Raw genomic sequence first — 25,506 nt, 5'->3', positions numbered from 1 at the left:
TAACTTTCTGCCTAAACCTAGTAGAGATTGTAAATACATGAACACAACATATTTTTTAATCCCACATGCGTTTTCAGGACTAGTAACGGCACACAGCGGCTCTCACATGCCCTAGGTAAGTAAGGGGGCGGGGCGAGTAAAAGATGACTGGGTGTGGAGGGGAGAGACAAGGGTAACGAGGAGAACTCTGGATCTATTAACAACTTGGCAGTCTCTAGAGCAGGTGGTTATACGACCCTATTTAATTTAATTCCTGTTTCCACAGAAAAAAATAACTCCAAACTAACAACTTATATTCTCACTCGAAATATGTTAGTTTTAATAAAAACTACCAACCTCTAAAGTTTACTTGGACAATACTATTCTTCCAGAGTTTGAAACTACATGAACTACAATGAAAATTAGAAGATTTTTAATGCAAAGTAAAGTGAAGACCAAGCTTTATGGTTACAAACCTGGTAGCCCTTGATTCTTTCCATCTCTTTGCTGGCTAGTGGGTTACTCTTGACCACACAAACCAGGGCTTTGACTGCTGCATATAGCCCTTCCACATCAGAAGCCATGGCCACCAGGCCCAGGATGGCTGCAGCTCCACCAATGTACTGCAAAGTAGTGGCAACAGGCTTAGGAACAAATGTTCTTACTCCTGATTAAAAGACAGTGAAAAATAATTAAAATAAATTCCCAACTGTAAACAAGAACTGAATAAATCATCTTAAGAAATATTTAATTTATTATAAATTATACCTAAAACCAAAATACCCTTCTATCCTAAAATAAAAATTCTAGGGCTTCCCTGGTGGTGCAGTGGTTGAGAGTTTGCCTGCTAATGCAAGGGACATGGGTTCGAGCCCTGGTCTGGGAGGATCCCACATGCCGTGGAGCAACTAGGCCCGTGAGCCACAACTACTGAGCCTGCGCGTCTGGAGCCTGTGCTCCGCAACAAGAGAGGCCGCGATAGTGAGAGGCCTGCGCACCGTGATGAAGAGTGGCCCCCGCTTGCTGCAACTAGAGAAAGCCCTCGCACAGATACGACCCAACACAGCCAAATAAATAAATTAATTAATAAACACCTACACCCAACATCAAAAGAAAAAAATTCTAAAAAAAAAAAATTCAGGGCTTCCCTGGTGGCGCAGTGGTTGAGAGTCTGCCTGCCGATGCAGGAGACACGGGTTCGTGCCCCGGTCCGGGAAGATCCCACATGCCGCAGAACGGCTGGGCCCGTGAGCCATGGCCGCTGAGCCTGCGCGTCCGGAGCCTGTGCTCCGCAACAGGAGAGGCCACAACAGTGAGAGGCCCGCGTACCACAAAAAAAAAAAAAAAAAAAAAAAAAAAAATTCAAGGTAGAATTTGGGAGAAGGCAATAAATGCTGATATATATACTTTCAGAGAAGAGTTGGGAGTAAAGGAGCGAATAGAGAAGAGCGGGTTTGAGAGCAAGCACAAGTGTTTCTACTCTATAGCTTTGGGCATGTAAAGACTCAGAAGTACAGAGGCCTTGGGAATATATTTCTGAAGTAAGGGAGAATGCCTTACTAGGTACTGCTGGAGAATAAACTTGGGGAGAGCAAAAGCACTTCATCTCTGTGAATTGGGGAATGGGATGGAGAAGCCACCCTGGCAAGGATGAAGTATTCCCTATAGAAAAGCCAAACAGAGCGCATTCTTGACCACTGCTCAAAGCTTCTCTTAGTTATGTAATCTGAGTAACAGTACATCAGTGACTCTGAAGAGCATAAATATGTGGAAACACAGTACTGGAAATAACTTTGTCAATTAAAAAAAAAATTCACATCTACATTCCTAACCTTGTTTTTTTTTTTTTTGCGGTACGCAGACCTCTCACTGCTGTTGCCTCTCTCATTGCGGAGCACAGGCTCCGGACGCGCAGGCTCAGCGGCCATGGCTCACGGGCCTAGCCGCTCCGCGGCATGTGGGATCTTCCCGGACCGGGTCACGAACCCACGTCCCCTGCATCGGCAGGCGGACTCTCAACCGCTGCGCCACCAGGGAAGCCCCCTAACCTTGTTTTTTAAAAAAGACATTGAATGTCATTTGACTACCAATCAAGATTGAGTTTTTAAAAAATAAAGCTAATATGCATTTTATATTTCTGTGTGCTCTCTAGTATCCACAGTACTTTCATATATTATGGCACTGGATTTTGAAAGCTACCTTCTAAGGTAATTAGGGCCAGTATTACTAGTTTGTAGATAAGAAAATTGACATCCATGGAGCTCAATGTCTGGCTTAAATCCACACAGTGACAGAACAGGGGTTAGAACCTAAATCTCTGAACTCTTCATTCACTGCTCTTTCTACTATACCACAGTGCTGCTGTATTTTTGCAAAGGACATAGAGCAGTGCTCATTAAATATTTGCTGAATCGTAAAAAGAAAAACTACCATGTGCCTTAGCATAAAGGAAACTTTTATCAATGCAACATAGCCAAAAAAGAAAAACAAAGTTAAGAGATGTGCACATTGCTGGGACAATAATAATCACCTGATAAACATGTAGGATGCTGACCAGCACAACACTTTTTATTTTAAAAGGAACCAATATTCTGTACTGATTTGTACATTAAAATACATAATTGCTAGCTCTGAATTTTAGATGGCATTATTGGGTTATGCCTCAAAATTCTACCTAACCAAAACAATCAATTCTTTCTATGCAGACATTGGGTAAGAGGCTCTGCAGCTCTGACTTTTATTATAGTTGGATCCACAGTGCTCATATTCTGAAGCTATTTCTAGCTCATTTCCAAATAAAAAGCACCATGAGTGTCACCACTGCAGCACCAAACCATGTAACAATAGCAATCATCAGTTATTTCCAAGTCTTTACATCTGTCCCTAAGTGTAGTGTGATCTTTACCTTGAAATTATGTAGACGTATACAGTCAGTGCTCATCAGTGTTGACAAAAGAGGGGAAAAGTTAATGGAATTTTATAAAAGATTATAATTTTTAAAGTTGACTAGAGTTTGGGATTGACATTAATCTCTAAATATTGTAAGAACATTACAGGTCAGCACTATCGAATATGAACTTAAAACACCACACTCAAGTGAAGAAAGTGAACGCAGATTTGAAGGCAAATAAGTCTGAAAGACAAAGGCAATCTGACTCACCCAAGTATCCAATCAGAGTAGCCCCAACTGTCCGTGCTGGTCCATTAAGATGCCCTGCTGAGTTGTGTATCAACTTCACAGGAGTGGCATTCTCATGGGAGGAAATGCCTAACTGAAGAATAGGAAAGGGAAAAATGTAACTATACAGGAACAGTCTGAACATTTTGACTGGGAAAGAAAAAAGAACATGATGGGGAACATATCTTTTCTCTCTCTCCATAACAGAATATTAAAAACATGAGTATTCATTTTTTAAAAAATGTGCAAATACTTCCAAAGGTGTGGAAACTCAGAGGTACCTGAGTAGACTCAGTTAAATACAGTCTACTGAGAGAAAGATGGTGAGGGGGTCTTGGAAAACAGCCTCAGGGGTCCTTCTGAATGAGACTGTTGTGGTTTAAAGGTTCTTATCACTCGCTGCCTCACAGTATTTCTGATTAGTGAATATAATACTTGCCTTACTCCATAGCCAAGTAAATGTCACATAGATTATCCAAAAGTTTATGGATAAAACATGCCCTGTACACAAAATAAATGTTAAATTTTGCACATACATACACAGTGTGCTTTTAAAGCAAATATAAGGCATAGACTTAATTCTGTTGTTACCGGTAGAATAAATTTATGTAGTTAATATTCCTTAGAAGATTTTATATATATATATATATATATATATATATATATATATATATATATATATATATTTTCACAGGCAAACCTCTGCAAAAGAGCTTGTCAATACTTACTATTCCCAAATCCTTTCCCTTCCAGCCTCTTGATTTCCTTCCCCTTAGCTTTGCCTCCTCTAATCAGCCAAAACGTCTTGTCAAGCTCACTGATGACTTCCACCTTCCTAAACCCGATGGCCAGCCTTCATCTTTCTGACTGCTCTAACACATCTGCCACAGTGAATAAGACTTCTACAACACCAGATTCTCCTAGTTTTTCTCCATTCTTGCCGGCTCCATAGTCTTTTCTGCTGGTTCTTCATCATCTTCCCAACGCTGTCACACTGGAATATCCCAGGTCTCCATCTGTAAACCTTTCCTCATCTCCATCTCCATCTCCTCTTTGGTAAGTGTACCTAGTCTTGTGGCCTTACCACCACCTAATGAACACCCGTGGCATTCGAACCTCTCCCCTGAACTCAGATTCATATTTCCAATGATGTCCCCCGCTAAGATGTCTAATATGTTTCTCAAACTTTTGCAAAACTTAATTCTCAGTACCTCCTCCACCCCCCAACTACTCTTCCTATTGTTTTCTCCATATCAGAAAAAGTGACTCTACTTTTGCCTCACCTACCCCGCAGGCCTTCTCTTGTTTTGTTTAGCCACACCTGCCTCTGTGGCAGGCATGCACTTTCCTCAGGGCCTTAGCACTTGTATTTCTGGAATGCAAACCCCACCTGCCCATACATGCATCTTATTCTCCATATTCTCATGCTTTGCTGCCTCATCTGTTTCAAAGGCTGCTCCAATTTCACCTTCTCAGTGAGGCTTCCTCTGACCATCCTACTTAAAACTGTAAGCTTCTTTCTCTCACCTTTCCTGCTTTATTTTTCCACATAGCACTCTTCATCTTCTAACATACTCTATGATCAGGTTATTTCTTTAGCTATTATTGTATGCCTCTTCCACTAGAATGTAAGAACCTTAATAAAGGCAGGGATTTTCTCTTTATCTACTGCTATGTCATGAACAAAATGGTGCCCGGCATTTAGTAGGTTATCCAGAAAAAAATTACAGCCTTAAAAATAGCAATTGTTGCCTTTAGTTTCCTAAAGTTCGATTTCTTAATTGCCAATAAAAATATAAGAATATAAACTATGCACTTGAATTCTCACTCTTCCAAATTAAACTATATATCTAAATATGTTTTGGCTTAAATTCAAAGGCAAATAAACCAAAACAATGTATGAAAGGCACTGTTTTTAGCAAGCACTCATACTTGTGTGGTGCCCAGAAGGAAGCTCTGGAACATCTTTCCAGTGAGAATCAGCAGCAGCCCACTGGGGAATCAATCTGCTTACCTGTTTAGCGATGGCTTTGCTGTCCAACTTGTTGTACACTTTCCGGATTCTTGCCACTGTTAGGGCGGACACAGACAGTGCATAAAGGCCAAATGACACCTTTTCCTCTGGCACTAACGACACAGGAGACGGGACCACACCTTCGGATTTTGCATCTTTACCTTCAAAAGAAGAATAATCCTTTTCAAAATCATCAGTTTTTCTCCTGATCCTAACACAACTTTTTAATTATTATTATCATTTTTAAATTTGAAAATCTTTTAAAGTGGAACAAGGGAGCTAAATTTAAAAACTGTTTTATTTAATTTCCAGCTTTTCATTTATTTCTTTAATTAGAAAATAAGGAAAAGCATCCAGTCATAAAGCTTTACATCCTAAGTTTTACTCTTCAAATATACTTAATATACAGCATAATGTAAAGGAAGAGGAAGAGTTTTAACTGTTACCAAACAAATCACAAAACACTTCCCCTTGGTTCCAAGGAACAAGGGAATGAAAATGAGTGGAATGTCTATGAGCTTTGTAGCACTAGGTCTCCTTCCCAATGAGAGCCCTCATATATGCCTCTCTTTATTCTTCCAGACAACATGGCAAAGTAGTTTTAAAGCGAGATGGTTTAAGTTTGAACCTCTGCTTTATCACTTAAAAGCTGTGTGACCTGTACATCGCTGCACCTCAGTTTCCTCATCTGTAAAATGGGGATGCAAACAACAGCCCCTAAGTCCCAGTGTTTTGAGGTGATGAATAAATACTTGTGAAGGGCTCAGAGTAGCTATGTCCTTCATGCATATTAACTTATTCAGCATACATTAAGTGCTCAGTCAGTGTTAGCTATTATCAGACACTCTGAATCAAGAACCTGAGTGAAAGAGAAATTACTTAGCCATAAGATTATTACCATTTACAACATATTTGTCCCAACTCTTCTGAGAACTTTGGCAGAATGAGAACAAGGGAATGGAAGACATCATTTGGAAAGAGTACTACAAAGGAACTGTAGCTTAACATCAACTCTCTGATTCTAAATTCCTTTTGGGAGAATGGATAACAGGAGTGGACTGCAGGAATAAAGACACGAGGAAAATTGATGTTAACTGGTCTAACCTAAAGAATACACGAGTGTATTTTCTAGACCCATCTTTCTTTCCTTTAACCAGAGTAGATATACTTTAAACTGCTTCATGTAATAGGAGAAATGACAGAGAGAAGAAGGCTGGGGTTAGACTGTTAGAAAGTATGTACCCACATCTTGAAGCCAACAAGAGAAACTGGAAAACTAGTGACTAGGCATGAAGACAAGAAACAAGAAAGCATAGGATGACCAGTGGAGGAGAGCATTTTGAATAGGAGTGAGTGGTCAATAGTATCATGCTGAAGAAAAGTGGAGGAGAAGGCCCTTTTTTTTGATAAATGTAATGTATAACCTAATCTACACATATGCACTTATTCATGCATCTATACCACAGGAGGTAAGTTTTATACAACTATATGAACAAAGAATATGTTACTCACATGGCATACATACGGCCTGAAAGCTTCCAACATAATTTGGTCCTAGTTCATAAATGGTAGTAACATTTGAAGGAGGTAAAACTTCTTCTAGAAAGTGCGTGGGTCCCAAGCGCCAAACCAACGAAGCGATTTGGCGTTGGGCGGGTGGAGTACCAATGTATGCATAGACTGTGCTAACCACCGGCGGATTGGCAGAGCCTGAGCCCCCGGGAGTACTGTGAACATAATGCAGCTGTAAAGAAAATGAAAGCAAATGTGTGAAATTCAACCCCAAAACACTTTCACCAGGAAAATAACCACTTTTTGTGTATATTTTCATTATCCCAAGGCCATGCAACTTTATGAATGTACAAAAGCTGTTGAGCAGAGAAACGTAAGGGCAGGCCAAGATTCTAGAACCCGAACAGCAAGTTGGAAATTTGTAATCCAACTCTGTAATACAGATTAATACAGATAAACTATCTAACGCTAGAAAGGGCAACAGTCAAATATAGGGATTCTGTTACTATCTGGTTGGTTTGCATACCAAATTAACGATGCTGCTATGAAATTTTCAGGTTGATATAAAAACAGCTTTCCAACTATGATATTCAGGCAGTCTTGAAATTAGTTATGATACCTTCAGTATGAGTCTGTTAAATAAAATTATTCATGCAAAGTGTTTTATAATGCATGAAGGGTTATAAAAGTATTAGAAAAATAGTCTATGTTATAATTTATACACACACGGTTTAATCTCAGTGAAAAATATATTCTCAGATTTGAAATTACACTGACAAGATGCTTAAATTATCATTCAATTCATTACAATAAATAGATAATTAGAGCGTAAGAGGTTAGGAAATCAAGTTGCTTCTTGCGGTACAGGCAGCCTTCATCGCTTGACAGAATGAGTAACATTCCCATAGATTGTTTTGTCATAACACCGTCCTAGCTTCAGATCATATTTATTATTCCATATATCAAAGAACAACTCCTTGTGATGTTAATAGTATGAGTATGAAGACCAACGTTTGACGTAAAGTTGGTTTCACAGGACTGTGACTTCTCACAGGCACAGTAATGATGATGATGTAAATATATTAATAATAAATCTCCTACGTCTCAATTCTAGAAATTGAGGACATTTTTATTTTCAATGATACTAAAAATAATGAAGGAGCAACCTACTAAAGAATCTACAAGCCCATTTCAAACACAATCCTGTATACAAAGAAAATAAATGACTATTCCCAGAGTTCATTTTAGGGTTTATCATACTGAAACACAATGTCACAATAAAATATCATTAAGGAAGGAAATGTATTCAAAAAGGCTGCCCATTTCACTGCTTTTAAAACTTCAATTCACACAAAAGGTAGACCTTTGCTGCTTCTTTTAAGTGATATCACTATAAAAATGGATACCATCTTTTAGAAGTTAAAGAATTTTAAGAGCTTGCTAGCTCAATTCGGTAGAAAGTAACTAGTAGCATTCATCCTGATTCACAAAAAGAACTTCTGATTCTTTACTGGTTGCTTTAATTCTGTTGCCTCTCCTCTGAATACTGTAGTATAGCTATCTAGAGTAATATTTATACATTCATTTATTCAACAAACAATAAGGGAACACCTTATTACTATTATTATCAGGGACTAATCTGGGTGATCTGAAAACAAGGATGAATAAAAACAGTTCCAGCTCTAAAGGAGCACAGAATCTACTGGACTGCATACAGTAATAACAATGAAGTGACAAAATACTGTGTTCATCATTTATTTAATTTAGGCATCCATCTGGTTTCCAACCATCCAACTGGTTTCTCTCTGGTGAAAAAGCACTTAACAATCTGGCTCAAGCACTGACATATTCGCTAACATCTTTAGTACCCTGTAACCCCTCCTTTCGAGTCTTTTCTAATCAAGTGACTTGAATTAACCAGCCACATGACTCTCACATATTGTTTAAATGGGTACTGAAGGTCAACTTAAAATTAAGACAGCAATTTAAAACAATACCCCTGCAAACACACATACAGGCAAACACACCCACCCCTAAACTGTCTTATAAAAGCAGGTTGAGATTTATAAGCACAAGTACGCTCACCTTCACGGTGCTAACAAGCTGTCCATCAATGTAGAGGGCTGCAGTGCTGTTCTTCAGCATCCCTCTGCTCATCACCAGAACCAGATGATGCCACTGTCCCTCAATGATCAGTTCTCCACAGCGGAAGCGAGCGCAGCATGGCAGAATCTCATAAAAAGAGGATTCTTCACTAAAATCATCAACTAAAATGAAGAGGGGAAAGAAATTAAAAACTTAACATCATCCTCATTCTAACAATTATTCACATCTAGACTTTGACTCTATGTTAAAATAATATGATGATGATGAAAATGAAAATACCCTATTCATTCAATAACTACCTAAAACCTGGGATATATTGTGCTTTGTTCTGTTCAAGATACATATAGTTATAATCAAATAAAGTTATAATAACTAATGAAATAAAAAATAATAAAATAGACAGTAAAATAAAGTTATAATAGACAACAACAAAAAGAGATTAGTTGATTATTACCTGTCATGGTCTGTTATAAAAGGTCTTTTAAAATCCTAGTTTGAGATGAATTTGATTATAGCACTGGTTAGACAAACAACAAAGAAAATCAAAAATTTTATTCTTACTTTATGCTCTCAATGATACAAGGGGGCAACTATCTGCTTTTAGTTTGTGGTTGTACCGCCCTGACCCTTGTCTAACAATAGCTGGTAGTAAGGAGGTGATTTATGGAGTGGAAAGGTATTTTTTTGGTCCAAGTTTCCTGTTTTACCTGACAACTCTGGTGATTTGCTAACATTTGCAATCACTATTGACTCTAATCTGGCTTGTCTCTGCTACCCTGTATGTTGTCAAATCATGCCAGGAAATAATGGGTTAAGTATTAACTTAATGTTAAGATAGTTAAAAATTAATTTATCTTTAATAAGAATTCAAGAGAAGGTGGGACAGCAGCAGAAATCCAGATGTTAAAAATTAATTCCTTCCCCCACCCCAAGAAAAATTTTTTAAAAAGAGCTAATCTTAACCATGTATCTTAAAGCAGACCCACCAGTTTTCAGTACAAGCACATATAATATACTGAAAGTTAAAAGTTTAAATTATTTGAAGAAAGAATCACAAAAATATTCTACTTCTGGAATCTTAAAATATTTGCATATACTGAAATGTCAAGATTATTATTATTTTTAAATTAATTAATTAATTTTTGGCTGCATTGGGTCTTCGTTGCTGTGCTCGGGCTTCCTCTAGTAGTGGTGAGCGGGGGCTACTCTTCGTTGCGGTGTGTGGGCTTCTCATTGCAGTGGCTTCTCTTGTTGCAAAGCACGGGCTCTAGGCACATGGGCTTCAGTAGTTGTGGCACACGGGCTCAGCAGTTGTGGCTCATGGGTTCTAGAGCACAGGCTCAGTAGTTGTGGTGCATGGGCTTAGTTGCTCCGTGGCATGTGGGATCTTCCTGGATCAGGGATCGAACCAATGTCCCCTGAACTGGCAGGTGGATTCTTAACCACTGTGCCACCAGGGAAGTCCCCCAAGATTATATTTTTAAATGACAATTCAGAAGATACATCTACTGATGAGTTAAGACCACTACAAAGACAGCATCTTATCCATAGGTGACCTAATTAGGAAGAGACTTGAATAAACTAGGCAAAAAGCAGGGTCAAATAGCTTTGAAAGGTCTAGTGTTATGGACCAAGGGATGTGAATGAAAAGATAAAAGGTTATGGGTGAAACCAAGAACTGTTCCCTCTCCCTTCCCCAGTTATTAGACTTAATCTTCTTGAGAACTATAGAAGATATTACTTATGAAAATTTTCTGAGGGCTTCACATTCTGACTCAGGCTTAAACTAAGATATACCCAGCATTCAGTGGTGTGTCAGGATATTTGGTAAGCCAACTGGTTTCTGACAGCTTTTAGTTACCTAGGCATCTTAATGGACTATAGCTGTTCAGAGGACAGATGCTTGTAATAGTAGCATCGTTTGTATTACTAAGGTATATGTTACTATAATTTCTAGTTATATATAGACTATCGTAGTCTTGAAAATTACATTTAGTGAAAATGATATAGTTAGAAAACATTTTTTATTGAAATATCCCTAGATCTAATCCTAACTTTTCCATTAAATTCTATCTTCTTTCCAAATTCTCCATTATTATTCACTTTTCTCATTATTTCCCTTTCAAGTCATCTGTGTTTTTCTTCCTTTATTTTTCCTTCTTCTCATTCATTCATTTATACTTTTATATAATATTTGTGGGCCTAATATATGCTAGGCACTATTTTCGGTGGCAGGGCCTAGATTACAAAGATAGTAACATTGTGTGTGGGAACTTAAGAGTTCTAGTAAGGTAGACAGACAAAAACAAAACAAAGAATTAAAATCTATGAAATCCAGATAAGTGATAAAGAATATTAAACAAAGGCTATGACAGTGGACATAGGGAGGAAAGGAAGATTCAAGAAATGTTAAGGAGGCATAATAAAGTAAGACTTAGTAGAAGGGGTGGTATTTTCAAGGATGATTTGAGGTTTCTAGATGGGATAACAGCTAGTGAGGGTGTCATTTACCAAGACAGGAAAATAGAAGGAGATACAGATTTTATGAACAAATATTACAGTTTGAAGTTTTTCAGGAGGACTATTCATATTAAGATATTTAATATGCAGTTGAAAATATGAGGACAAAGCCTGGGACACAGACATACTAAAATTTTTTAACTTCAGAGTCCCTGAGGGTAAAAAGACCTAATGCTATAAGAAACTGATGTTTTCTCATGAAGAACAGGTTGAGTACAAAGACTAAACATAAGAGCTTGAAGAATACTAATTTTAAGGGGAAGATGGAAGAGAAAGCTGTTGAAAGAAATTGCAAGAGAGGTCAGAGAAATAGTGAAAGAACAAGGAATGGGTATCTCAAATTGAAGACTGCAGATAGTTTTAATTAGGTAGAAAACATCAATAGGATCAAATGCCACAGAAGGGGCAAATAAAGTATCCACTAGGATTTTAAAGCACTTACTGTATTGATGCCTAACTCTGTGCTGATTGTGATGAAGAATCCTAAGTAAGACAAAAAGCCTTACAATCAAACTGAGGAGCTAACATTCATATTCAATTAATATGTGAATACCAACCACAGGGGAAGCAATATGTGCTATTATTTTATTTAGTCAGTTAAAAGACAAAAATCAGATGATAAAAAAGAGGTACATATATATATACACACATATACACATACACAAATGCTTATATTCGGAGCAAAGAAAATTCAGTGAACTGAGATTTCTATTTTATGTTACTCATATCATTTAGGAAGGTATTCATGAATGCCTTGAGTTTGAAGTTCTATTGCATAGTAACATTAACATTATGGCACATTGGAGGGAATTAGTGAATTAGGATTATTAAATGGACTGTATTAAGTCTTGAAGGTAAGTGATGAATAAAGTAATTAAAATGTTATTGTGTCTAGCACAGAGTGGCACATATGGTAGGCAGGTGCTCAATGAATATTCATTAGTTAAGCAGAATTCACAGCCAATGAAAATCCCTACTAAAATATATTAAACAAGCATCCTGCATTCCTAGCAAAAGCTGTGATTTCCTGGCAAGTACAGATGAATCCTTATTTTAGGAACTCTCTCCACTGTTTTCTATCTAAGTCTCTTTTGAAAGTGAAGGTGCCTTAAAATTTCACTGGTAAACAATATTCAAGATTTTATACAACCTGTTCTTTTCTGTAATAATTTAAATTAGAAAAGAATTACCAGCTGGACCTTAAAACCAACCATTAAAATGAAGTTTGCTCAGCCATAAAAAGAAACGAAATTAAGCTCTTTGTAATGAGGTGGATAGAACTAGAGTCTGTCATACAGAGTGAAGTAAGTCAGAAAGAGAAAGACAAATACCGTATGCTAACACATATATATGGAATTTAAGAAAAAAAAAGTCATGAAGAACCTAGGGGTAAGACAGGAATAAAGACACAGACCTACTAGAGAATGGACTTGAGGATATGGGGAGGGGGAAGGGTAAGCTGTGACAAAGCGAAAGAGAGGCATGGACATATATACACTACCAAACGTAAGGTAGATAGCTAGTGGGAAGCAACCGCATAGCACAGGGAGATCAGCTCGGTGCTTTGTGACCGCCTGGAGGGGTGGGATAGGGAGGGTGGGAGGGAGGGAGACGCAAGAGGGAAGAGATATGGGAACATATGTATATGAATAACTGATTCACTTCGTTATAAAGCAGAAACTAACACACCATTGTAAAGCAATTATACTCCAATAAAGATGTATAAAACAAAATTAAAAAAAAATAAAATGAAGTTTGCTACTTTTAATAGTCACAAGAAGCAAAAAGAAAAAGACAGATACTGACCATAGTTTTGGAGTAGTTCCTCTTTGGTGGAGACAATCAGCGATCGGTCTTTTGCTGATAGAACTATGGCAAGGCACACATAATGCTGCTCGGAAGAATTCGCTCGGCGAACAATAGTAAGAAGTCTGACAGGGTGGTTATTTGGAGGAGAACTGAAATGTTCAATGCAAAACCAGCTGGAGTAGCTTAAGCCAGATGGAGGAGGGAAGAATCTTTCACCTAAAGTGAAAATAGAAAAGTAACAATGAAAGAGTTTGTGTTGACTCATATTTATATTTTAAAAAGATGCCAAGAAAAGCAAAATCTCTAAATAAAATATAATCTACTGGGGGAAAGAAAAATCTCATAAGCAGATAAAGTAATATTTACCGGAACCAATGCCACTGACCACGGCCCCATCAGTAAGACCTGTTGTGACGGCATTGTTTGTAGGGGCATTATGAGGGGCCAAACTGGGCAGAAACAGGCAGCTGTTAAAGAAAAGAAAATGCACATATTAGAGAGCAACTGTTTTCTTCTCTTATTACTATGTACTTACCACAGTGGAATAAACTACCATTATTTAAGGGTAACCAGAGATAAGAGATCATGGAATAAGTCTGGATGCCTAACAAAGTCTTTTCCTTTCTTTCAATTGTGAGTACCAAAAGATATATTTAAAAAATCTCCATTTTAAAAAATTTAAATTAAAAAAGATCATAGTATAATTTGCACATGGTAAAATGCACCAAAGTATAACCTTGTTCAAGACATTGGAAATTTTTCATCACCGCAGAAAAATTCCCCTGTGCCCCTTTCTAGTGAGTCACTCTCCTCTGTTACACTGTCCTGATTAGTTTTGCCCAGTCCCAAATATGTTTTAATTCATTGTTCAATACTAACCCATGACAATGTTCTTAAAATACAATTTATAGTTTTAGATCAATGTAGAAGAATCCCACAAACAACCAGTATAGACATAGGTCTTCTCTCTTAGCGTTTATGTCCATTTTGAGGATGACAGACTTTATAAATATACTCTTCTAGATTCGCTATAGATTTTTTTTAAATGATTAATATACTTTATTATAGACAGACTTTATAAATATACTCTTCTAGATTCGCTATAGATTCTTTTTTTTAAATGGTTAATATACTTTATTATAGAGCTTTTTTTAACTTATTTTTTATAAGCAGAGGAGAATCTCTCTCTCTTTCTGTTTTTCGCCATGCGGCTTATGGGATCTCAGTTCCCCAACCACAGGTTGAACCCGGGCGAAGGCAGTGAAAGCCCAGAATCTTAACCACTAGGCCACCAGGGAACTCCCTAGATTCTTTGTTACTTCTGCTGTTTAAGTTTTTCTGCCACTTCAAAGTATTTATTCATTTAATGTGACAGTAACTGAATACTTATAATGTATAAAATACTAATATTTATAATGTATAAGATACTAAGTTAGGTAATTTGAGAGAAAAAAGGACAAAACCTAGCCAAAGAGCTTTTAATCTAATTTTAATTTGCATATTATCTGTAACTTTATTGTACTAAATCAGAAGTTGACAAACATTTTCTAGAGTGGGCCAGAGTATAAATATTTTATGCTTTGCAGACCAGATAGCCTCCATCATGACTTTGCAGTCTAGCATGAAAGCAGCCATAGATAACACATATACATAAATGAATGTGGCTGTGTTACCATGAAACTTTACAAAAAGAGAAAAAAAGAGAATTTACAAAAACAGATTTGGACTGTGCACCTTAGATTGCTGACTCTTATACCATATCAATTTATTTAGTATAATAAATAATTAAGAACAATTAAATCCAAAAATCTTAACATGCTCAAGGAACTCAATCATTTGAAAATATATAGCATATACTAAATTTTAATCAAGTAGATTTAAAACCAAAGATCTATTTCTCAAAGGCAAGACTGAGGCATGAAATATAATATAGCTTGGCTACCTGGCAAATTTCTTACCCAAACCCTTCAAGGGATGTGTCAAATTCAACAAAAGTCGGAGTAACTGATGACCCATGAAGTCTGATGTCATGTGGGGTTGTCATGGAGACCAAGCACTTCACCCTGGTCAGGGGTACAGTACTTCCTTCTGCAGATTTCACTAGGCTCTTGCTTATGCGGTAATGGTTATCTTCATGTAAGCTGAAGACACTATCAGAACCCAGACCTTCCATAGATGTGATCATACTACCTGTAAGTCAAAGAAAATCTCTTGAGAAAAATATCATATAGATTTCTAAAATAGTGACTTTAACAAGGCTGATTAATTTTAAATACACTCTTCAGTTTCAATATATACAATAATTTTATTTTTAAACTCCAAAGCTATTATACAGTTGTTTGTTTGTTTGTTTGTTTTTTTTTTTTTTTTTGCGTACACGGGCCTCTCACTGTTGTGGCCTCTCCCATTGCGGAGCACAGGCTCCGGACGCGCAGGGTCAGTGGCCATGGCTCACGGGCCCAGCCGCTCCACGGCATGTGGGATCCTCCCGGACCGGGGCACGAACCCAAGTCCCCTGCATCGGCAGGCGGACTCTCAACCACTGCGCCACCAGGGAAGCCCCTATTATCCAGTTTTAATGTAATTTATGTTCACTTAAAAACTTAAATAGCATATGTTTTTACTTATATTTACTACTAAAGTAATAAACACATTGCAGAAATGTTGGAAACTAGAGTACAAGATCAGATAGAAAAAGAATAAAAATCACCAATGACCACTATCCAAGCCACTGCTACAGTAAAATTTAATTATAAGCTACACTTAATGATGTTTATAAAAACCAGATCATACTTTTATTTCACAAAGTAATTTATTATTTCTCTTTTAGAAGAAAACAAAATATTTGAGAAGTATTATAATGGAAAGAAACAGGTCATCTTTCTTATTTAAAAAAATCGGAGATAAATAGCAGAAACTTGCTTCTCCCATTTCCCCCCCCCCCTTTTTTTTTTTTTTTTTTTTTGCAGTACGCGGGCCTCTCACTGTTGTGGCCTCTCCCATTGTGGAGCACAGGCTCCGGACGCACAGCCTCAGTGGCCATGGCTCACGGGCCCAGCCGCTCCGCAGCATGTGGGATCCTCCCGGACCAGGGCACGAACCCGTGTCGCCTGCATCGGCAGGCGGACTCTCAACCACTGCGCCACCAGGGATGCCCTCTCCCCATTTTTAATTCTTTCCATATAGCTATTAAAATTAGACACGTGATCACAAAAATACTTGAATTTTAAATTTCCTATATGCATGCAAATGGTAACACTTTTAAGAACAAAAAAATAAAATTTAAACAAGCTATTCTATTCTTTCAGGAATACATTATAAATGTAATGGAGAAAATATTCCCTCTCAAGATAAACCACATGAATTTAATTATTTCCCTCTTAAGTGTGCTAAGCAGTCAGGCAACCATAAAAATATTTCAATATTCTTAGAGAAAGGAACTATTTTTTGTCAATTCTAAGGAACTGCGTAAAGTACAAAAACAACAACAACAAAAATATATACATGCAGGGGATGTATATTAATTGATAAGAAAAATTGAAATACTGTTTTCCAATAAAACTGTGTTGGAACTCAAAAGGTCTTAGTGCTTCCAAAACACAGTATTCACTTATCACTGATAATAAATTGTAGGAGGAAATATTGAGGTTGAAATAATGGTTGAAGGTTGTTTAATCTCTTTGATTCTCACCTGAAAAAAAAAAAAAGCTTGAACTAAATGATTACTATGTGCTTGAACAACAGGCATTCTACTCTTCTAGGTTCCATTCTTTCCTGCTTCACTAGTAACGGTTATTTCAATCCATTAACACAAATGCCTTAACTATGGCTAACAACAAGACAAAACAAATTGTAAAGTTAAAACCCACCAAACTATAGAATTAACACTGGGAGGAAATCCAGGGCATCTGAGCTCTCTATTGAGAGTACTCTTTCCCCACAGCTCTTGAGTGGATGGAATCTGACGCTCCTCCATGGTCTATGCCGGATGGGTAGGCAGTGCCTACATTCTAACACACCCCTCTCCATCATCCTTGCATCAGCCTAATGCAAAAACTTCTCTTCCTTGGAGGTTCTGCATCAGCAATCCTATCACACACCTCTCTATGAAACTGCCACCTACTAATGCTGGCATTTCATTCTCACCTCTTCCTTGTACGAATTCTTACCAGTGCACTGGGGGATCTCAAGGTCCACATGAACAACCTATCTAACACCTCCCTTCTATGATCACCTTTCCTCCAATAAGCTTTACGTCTACTTTACTCCAGAGCCAAATTTTGGGCACAGTCCTTTTCTTTGCTTTTTCTCACCGCTCCAATTTTGATTGCCATTACCCTACCTCATTCCTCCAGTTTACCCATTCTTTTTCTCTCACTACATTTGCTTTTTAGCCTAGCCATTCTTCTCCAGCCCAGTGATCTATCCCTTTTCTCCCAGCCTATCACTAGCTGCTTGACTTTACTTCTTCCCCTATCTATCCTATACTCCTTGGTGTTTCTCTTTGACTACTTTTATTAGTATTTTAAATTTCCTGTCCTCCATGTCCTCCTGCACCAACTGTCCTGCAAAGCCACAGCCTGTGAATAGTCCAGTCAACCACTCTAGTTCAGGCAGCAAAGGCTAACTGAGAAAGGTAAAGAAATTACAGATCTTCTGAGAAAGAGGTATTCCCCCTTCCAAGCCAAGGGTTATTCTGCACATAGTTCTCACCTCCTCTGGATCTTGCTTGTATCACTGATTCCTTTGCCACCCCCATCTGCCCGCTTCTCCAGTCAAACAATGAGATCTTACGTTTTTCTATTTAAATAACAACAAATGAAAAACAACAACAAACCCTTCCTTTCTTTTTTTTTACAGTCGAACTTCTTGAAATAATTTTCTTCCCTTACATGATTTTCATTTATAAGATAAACCAAAAAAGGGAACTTCAAAGGTCAACTTACTTCTCATCTCTGGCTCATAACTCAGTGAACTTGGTTTGTGGACCCTATATTGTTTTAGCAGTTTTTTGTCCCAGGCACCACAATTTAATGGACTTGCCAAACGTAAAAACTCCCTGAAGAAGAGACAAAGCAAAGTTATTCCTTGATTGGGAACATTATATAATTCATAAACTAAACACACAAAAAATGTGACTTAATGAATTATAACAGACTAATTAAAAATACTAAAGCAATCTGAACAGTTACTATAATATACAATGCTAATTTTATGTTTTAATTCATCAAGCAGTGAAAAGAGCACCAAGTTTTGTGAAAAGTTACAAAGGAAACCTGAGGAGCATGTTCTCCTGGAATGTGATGGGCAGAAATATAGTGAATTGTCAAGGGGTTACAAAAATAGAAGCCCTTTATATCCAGTCATTTACAGCATCATGTAAAAGTAAAAAAATTAAAAAAAGAATACTTCTCTGAATTTTCAATTACCTACAGCAGAAAAAACAAATATTTAAAGGTCAGGTACCCTTTGCCAGTTTTTCACATAGAGTGTGATATACAATTAGCTCATAATCTATGGCTTGCCAGCAGCTAGGTGCCTATACCATCATGTGACCTTTGCATTCATCTAATTCATTCACTGTGAAAACTGAGCATGTCCAAATGGTTGGTTTCCATTGCTTCCTCTGTTTACCTAAGTAGCCGGTACAAGTTATTTAGTAAAATACAGCATTAGGTATGAGATAGTCTCTTTTTCTCATTCAGTCTCTCTACTTTTAAAGTAGCAGATCATCAAAAAGGATCATGGGAAAATCTCCATGCTGTTTTCAAAACTTTAGGTCTCTGAATACATTCATAATGTGACAAAGTGAGCAGAGACTGTGTCATTCATCTTCGTATTACTAAGGCCTGGCACACTGCCCTGTACAATACTGTTTAACAAATGTTAACCACAGAGGTTTTTCTTAGCTTGGAGTCAGTTAAAAAATATAAATTACAAATAGAGTCCAACCATTCTTAAGAAAGTTCCAAAAGTTTTATGAAAAAGGAGTACTTTAACAGCAGAAAAAAATTATTTTATTTATTTAAAAATATATTTATTTATTTATTTATTTACACTGGGCCTTAGTTGCAGTAGGCGGGCTCCTCAGTTGCAGCTGAAAGTAACAAGATATATGAGAGTATTTTTTTAAGGAAGGACAAGATGATTTAAACATTAAATCTGTTTGGCTAGGTAATTTCAAGGAAAGTTTTTTTTTTTAATGTTGTTTTATCCCTAAAACACAGAGCACTGTTTCTCTTATATTAAAAAAGGTTATTCAAATATACCTATTTCTCGAATGGCTAAACTGTGCAAGGTATATCCACACCATGGACTACAACTCAGCAATAGAAAGAAACAAACTCTTGATACATAACAATCTAGATGCATCTCAAAGGCACTATAACGAGTGAAAAAAGCTAATCACAAAAGGTCATATACTGTATGATTCAATTTACATAACATTTTCAAAGTGACAAAATTACGGAGATGGAGAACAGAGTTGTTTCTAGGGGTTAGAGATGGCGGGGGTTAGGGAAGTGGCTATGATAATAAAGAGGGAGCACTGGGGAGATCTTTGTGACATCTTAATTGCGTGATGGCACATCAATCTGACACAAGTGATAAATAACAGGGGAACTGTAGCATACGTGGATACATTGTACCAATGTCCGTTTCTTGGCTTTGATACTGTCCTGTAGTTACATAAGATGTAACCACTGGGGGAAACTGGATGCTGGGGACACAGAATCTCTCTGATCTACCTTTACAACTTCCTCTGAATCTCTAATTATTTTAAAATTTAAAAAGTGTTTCTTAAAAGAGTTCGTCCACATAAAATGTTCTTATCTATAAAGTAGATGCAAGTCATACAAATATAACATGACTCCATTTTTAAAGGGAAGTGAGAGTTTGCTGGATTCAAGCAGAAGAAATGACCAATGGACAAAAACATCCTGTTTACTAATAACTAGATTGATCTGTTTCTAAGTGCGATATTTTGGGCATTTTGCCCATTTTCGTGGTGTTTTGGTTTTGCCCACAGATAACTGAATATATGTTTATTAAAGCAAGACTCTTGACTATAAAGACTCTAGAAACGGCCATTACTAATGGTGGCTTATTTGAATGTGAAGAAGAGAACATACTGACCTCAGCACCATGGGCTCCAGAGCCTGAGAGGCTAATCGTTCAAACATTCGCTGGAGGGGCGGGTGCAGTGAGTGGTCCTCATCAGCCAGCGCAGCACTGCACCGCTGCAGCAGTCGCGCATGGAGACCAGCTTCACACATGACTTGCTGGTTTCTTTCTGTGTGCACCAGTGATTGTAAAATATTTGCCACGGCAAGTTGAAGGTCCAAAGCATGCTGGAGTTAACAAAGAAATTCATGCCACCAGGGCATTCTTAATAAGATAGGTGATAGTTCTCTCCTTTTAAGAGTTGAAGCACACCTTTAATTTTAATATGAGGTCTCTACATGCTTCAAATTACATTCAGATGAATTAAGTAGCTGACTTAGAGGGACACAGCAACTCCAGAACAGGGCCAGGGAAATATTTCTGGTCTTCATTCTGTTAGAAGCATACCTAGCTCAACTCCATTTTCTTCCAAGTCTTTCATATTACATGACTATATGTAACTAATAATATTTTTATTTTTATAGAAATAGTGGGTATAAAGTAAATATTTTTCATGGTAAGTAAATAACCAGTTTAAAGAATGACCTACTGTTAACATTTGTTACACTTTAGGCCTTCGAAACCATACAACATTTTAAACAAAACTAGTCACCCAAACTCCAGTTCACCCAAACTCCTGAGTGTTACAAATGAAAATACATAAATAGCCTCAAAATGGTACCTTCAGTCATTTTTCTTCCTGTATTATTTATTAACAACTTCCACTGCTGAGCAGGATTTACAAGGAGAAAGGGAATTATTTTAGTACCAGAAGTAACTGCATTTTAACAAATGAGTTGTATTCTAAAACATACGTATCTACTACTCATTAGGAAAGTTAAGACTCAAACACGAAAATCCTGTTTTTTTCCTTTACCTACTTCAGTATGTGACACAGAAAGGTTCCATGTTACCTTCTTGGTCCCACTCCCTTGCTCATGCAGTCACACCTTCCACTCATTAAAGACGGGAAGGAACCAATCTATCCAAGCTTACTTCTGGTTGTGTCACTGACCCAACAGAGGCCAGGAGGTCCAGCATAGAAAGCATGGCTCCAGGATGGATGATGACAGCATCAGAACTCTGGAGAGATGAAGTTGCCGCATGTAGTTTCAGGTCAGCAACATTTTTAGGAGGGTAGACAGGGGGAGTTGAAACAGAATGATATGCATGCCTATGAAAAGAAAGAAGGGTAATTGGGTATTTAATTCAATCACATTCTCTGTTCATTTTCTTCATCTTCTACTACCTTTCTCCACTGAGTAAAAAAAAGCCTTATAATTAGGGGTTGGGTAGCAAAACACCTTAACGTTGGGAAATTAAAAAACAATATATTATCAATTCTTGAGTCACATATAGACAACTTATCAAGTCTTTTAGGCTCTTATATGTTTTTATCACTTACTATTTGGAGTGTTTCATTAAAGAATGGCACATGATGACTAGTTAATATTACTCTATGGTGTATTTGAAAGTTGCTAAAAGAGTAGATCCTAGAAGTTCTCATCACAAGGAAGAAACCATTTTTTCCTTGAATCTATGTAAGGTGATGGATGTTCACTAAACCTACTGTAGTAATCATTTTGCAACACATGTAAGCCAAGTCATTATGATGTACACCTTAAACGTTATACAGTGCAGTATATCAATTATATCTCAGTAAAACTGAAAAAAAGAAAAACAAAAAGAATAACATACATGACAGCAGATATAAAGAATAGGTGAAATTACAGTGAGTCAAAGCTCTAAGAAAGATAATATTTCTGATAATTTGTGATGAGAGTACAAGTTATATTAAGTGCCTCAGTGAGAGTGTTTTCTTTGAAATTTCCTATGTGTTTTTAACCTTTCCTTAAACCATGGGTAATATAATCAAGAACAAACAAGATCAAAGCGGCCTACTCTATAACTGGTTCAACTGAGTCAGAGTTGGCTCAGAATGCTGGCCACATGTCAATAAATGTATTAAGAATCAAGGGAGTTCTCCTTTAGCTTATTTGGAACTACATTCATGCTCTTTTGCATTATCCTCCCTACCACTGAGAATATTCACAATTTTTAAAAACTTGGGATATTTTACGTAACAAGCTTCCATGAGTTAGAAAGCCTAGCCATGCCCTTGAATGCACAATATTTCTTCTCATCAATGATCTCCACCGTCTATTTCATACTCTTCTTCTGCAATTCATGAGTTTTGCACATTTTGTATCTTGGCACAAGGAAACAGATGCTTGTGGGTTCAGCCTATGGGAGCTCTTTGTTCCAATGAATTGGTTTCAGCATAATTTGTCTAATGTTGAGCTCTGTCACTGACAGCAGCGCAGTTTCAGCTCTCTGGCACAAGAGCAGCTTGGGAAACAGATGCTTTAAGTCACTGATTTAGTAGCAAAGAATTGGCACTGCCTTTTTTTTTTTTTTTTTTTTGAGTACCATTCTCTTTTTAACAGAGATTCTAGGAAAGTATTCAGCTTCACTTAAAAAAAAAAAAAAAAAACACATGTGCGCTACTGTTTAAAGTCAGCATATCCTCCACCTACTCTTTTCCACTCCCTGTTTTTTTTTCTGTTTTTGTTCAGAAAGATTTAATTTCTAAACTTACTACAATAGTTTTCTAAATGTTTATTAACAACAGGTATCCTCCTCCCATGTTTCTCCCTTTATTCTTTAAAATATTTTGACCTAACTAGAAAAAAAAAAAGATTCCTAATTCCTCTATTGTGTAATAGGAACTTCAAACCATTAAGAAATTTCATAAAAATTGTTTTCATTACACATAAAAACTAATGCAATTTTGAGAAAAAACATCAATTCTAATTGTATATTCTAGTTACAGGCCTTCCGAAATTATTTCTTAGTTGCCTGATTTAATATACATTTGAACTTAAATTACTGATATGTATAGCTAGGAAGAAGTCCTTTATGTCTTTGGAAACTGAACTCTACTAATATGTAACTATTAAAGTAGTAAACTTTTAAATCTTATATAGAAAAATATTCTAATGTAGGAATTATATTATTCTTCTCAAACTAGTAAAATACTGCAAACATTGTAGAAATCTAAAGTATGGTATTTATTAAGTAAAATTAGGTCTATTTTAACAGCCATTATATAACATTAATTCTTACTAAGTCACTTAGGTATTACCACTTTTTACATTTAGAGACTGTGGTAAGCTTATTAAATTGGTAACTACCAACCAAGACCTAACCATTTGCAAAGACAGGATAAAATGACATTGCAAAATTTAGTTAATTTTTATGTTGCAGTTACTTTTAAAGCTTAAAGAAATCGCTACTTAATATTTCAATCTAAATTCTCATATATACTTAAGACTTATCTACCTCTTTTGGGAATATATACTGAAATATTTAAATTCTGAATTTGCTTTGCCTTAATTATCAAGCGTGTATAGGCACTAAGTAATGGACACCATGTTCGAAAGATAACTAGTACTCGCCACCTATTTTGCAATTGCAGATATGTTCTGAGAGTCTTGATTACTATTTTGTATTTTGTTTTCACCTCCTCTGACTGTGATTGAATATTGTTCAGCATAATTCTGTTCCATTATTCCTTCTGAATAATGAAAAAAATTTTGAATTTTAGTTTTCCAAAATAAGGTTTCCTAGTTCTTCTTCCTCCGAGTCTTCAAATAGAGAAGAATCTCCAAGATTTTACTTGCCAGACAAGTATCACAAGTTGAAATTTCCTTAGTACCTTAATCTCCACAAGCCATAAAACTAACATAATGTTGGTTTTTCCTTTTGCAAACAAAACAAGACAAAACATGTTTTGCCACAAGAAAAAAGATGCCCATAAGCTGATGTAATTTGAAATGTTCTTGAGATATTCTAATTTCAAAAATTACTATACTGTGAAGTAAAAAAAGTTTTTATTAGCTTATGATTCTTATCACTGAGCAAAATGTATGTAACCTGACTAGAATGGCAAGCTACACTGATCTTATTATTAGCATGAACAGCACTGGGAGCTTCCTTGGGGTAACATCAACTTGTAAGCCTGATTAGAATTCCCATGGATAAGATACACTCAACTACAACTGCTGATTCAGTGACAGTTTCCCCTTAGGTCAAAGACAGGACATCCTTATATGTAGCTATGTTGCAAAAGATGAAAAAATGTTTTTGATCGAAGGCCTTAAATAACTACCATATAGAATAAAATGCTGTTTTCCCTTTGTCAAACTACTATTTAAATAAATAATAGGTTCTAATAGATTTTTAAATATTTGTCCCCTTAATCTGTGAATCCCTATTGAAAGTATTGTAATTTTTGGTTAATACTTAATGAATTTAAACACAGCAATTTTTAAGCCTTTACCATGTATGATAGAATCATAAATATGATTTTTTTAATGATTAAAACTATTTAGTAATTGAAACTATTTTTCTAACATCCAGTAGTTCTCTGGGATAGTAAGCACACATGAATCTTGCAACACAAAGTATACCTTTTACCTTATTCATTTTAGCAACAGAAAAATATACTAGGTCAACTCAAATTGATTTCATAATATCTTGAATCAAGAACTGCTCTTACAAAAACAAAAAAGAAACAGTAGTTTTTAAATACAAATACATTGAACAATACTAAATTCATTTAACTATGCCATGATTTACTAGAAGAAAATGAGCTGTAAGCCCCAGTGTAAATTTAAAAGAAAAGGAAAATATAAGCCCATATACCTAATGAATATAACTCTTAAAATATATTGAAATACCAAATTTATAACAAATACTTCAAATTTAGTACTAAATTAACCACAACTGTGTTCAAGTTTCCAAATCTGAACAACAGAAATAAAATTAAACAACAACATAGCAGAACCTCAGGATTCATTTTTAAAAAGCCATAGTGGGAGAGAATTAATACAAGACTTAAGGACTTGCACTTGCTTATGAGGAAAACAGGGGCAGGAAGAGTATTTAGTGCCAAGTGCACAGACTATGATCATTTTAAGTACAGGTCGCAAATGGAATCTCAAATGGATCTTAATTGTACTCTTGTCAATCAACTGCTGGTTCTTTATAGTCATAAGCATTATATATGAGGTAGACTACATTAGTTTAGAAAGAGATTTACACACAACTGATGAAAACAGGAGCTAGGGGAGATTTTTTTTATTCACTTTTTCAAAGGTTAGCCTGCATCACATTTCAACTGGTTGAACCCGATTGAGAAAATACACATTTCCTCAGCCAGTGC

The 25,506-nt window shown here is 36.4% G+C and overlaps 1 protein-coding gene across 2 annotated transcripts in view; it reads right to left on the bottom strand.

Annotated features, from left to right (window-relative positions):
* Positions 1-25,506, bottom strand: part of WDFY3 (WD repeat and FYVE domain containing 3) — a 232,575-nt gene that overhangs the window by 97,962 nt on the left and 109,107 nt on the right. For both annotated transcript variants that reach the window (XM_082652754.1, XM_082652755.1), the window contains 11 exons: positions 21,276-21,453; positions 20,253-20,467; positions 18,065-18,177; positions 15,077-15,308; positions 13,485-13,585; positions 13,116-13,334; positions 8,769-8,950; positions 6,684-6,915; positions 5,172-5,332; positions 3,140-3,251; positions 456-646 (listed from right to left, as the gene is read on the bottom strand). In XM_082652754.1, coding sequence (XP_082508880.1) covers positions 456-646; positions 3,140-3,251; positions 5,172-5,332; positions 6,684-6,915; positions 8,769-8,950; positions 13,116-13,334; positions 13,485-13,585; positions 15,077-15,308; positions 18,065-18,177; positions 20,253-20,467; positions 21,276-21,453 — 1,936 coding nt within the window. The remainder of the gene's footprint in view (positions 1-455; positions 647-3,139; positions 3,252-5,171; positions 5,333-6,683; positions 6,916-8,768; positions 8,951-13,115; positions 13,335-13,484; positions 13,586-15,076; positions 15,309-18,064; positions 18,178-20,252; positions 20,468-21,275; positions 21,454-25,506) is intronic.

Source organism: Grampus griseus (genome assembly GCF_964374135.1).
Source record: "Grampus griseus genome assembly, chromosome: 4".
Classification (NCBI taxonomy): domain Eukaryota; kingdom Metazoa; phylum Chordata; class Mammalia; order Artiodactyla; family Delphinidae; genus Grampus; species Grampus griseus.
The sequence above is the reverse complement of the archived record's forward strand: the minus strand, read 5'-3'. Positions and strand labels throughout refer to the sequence as shown.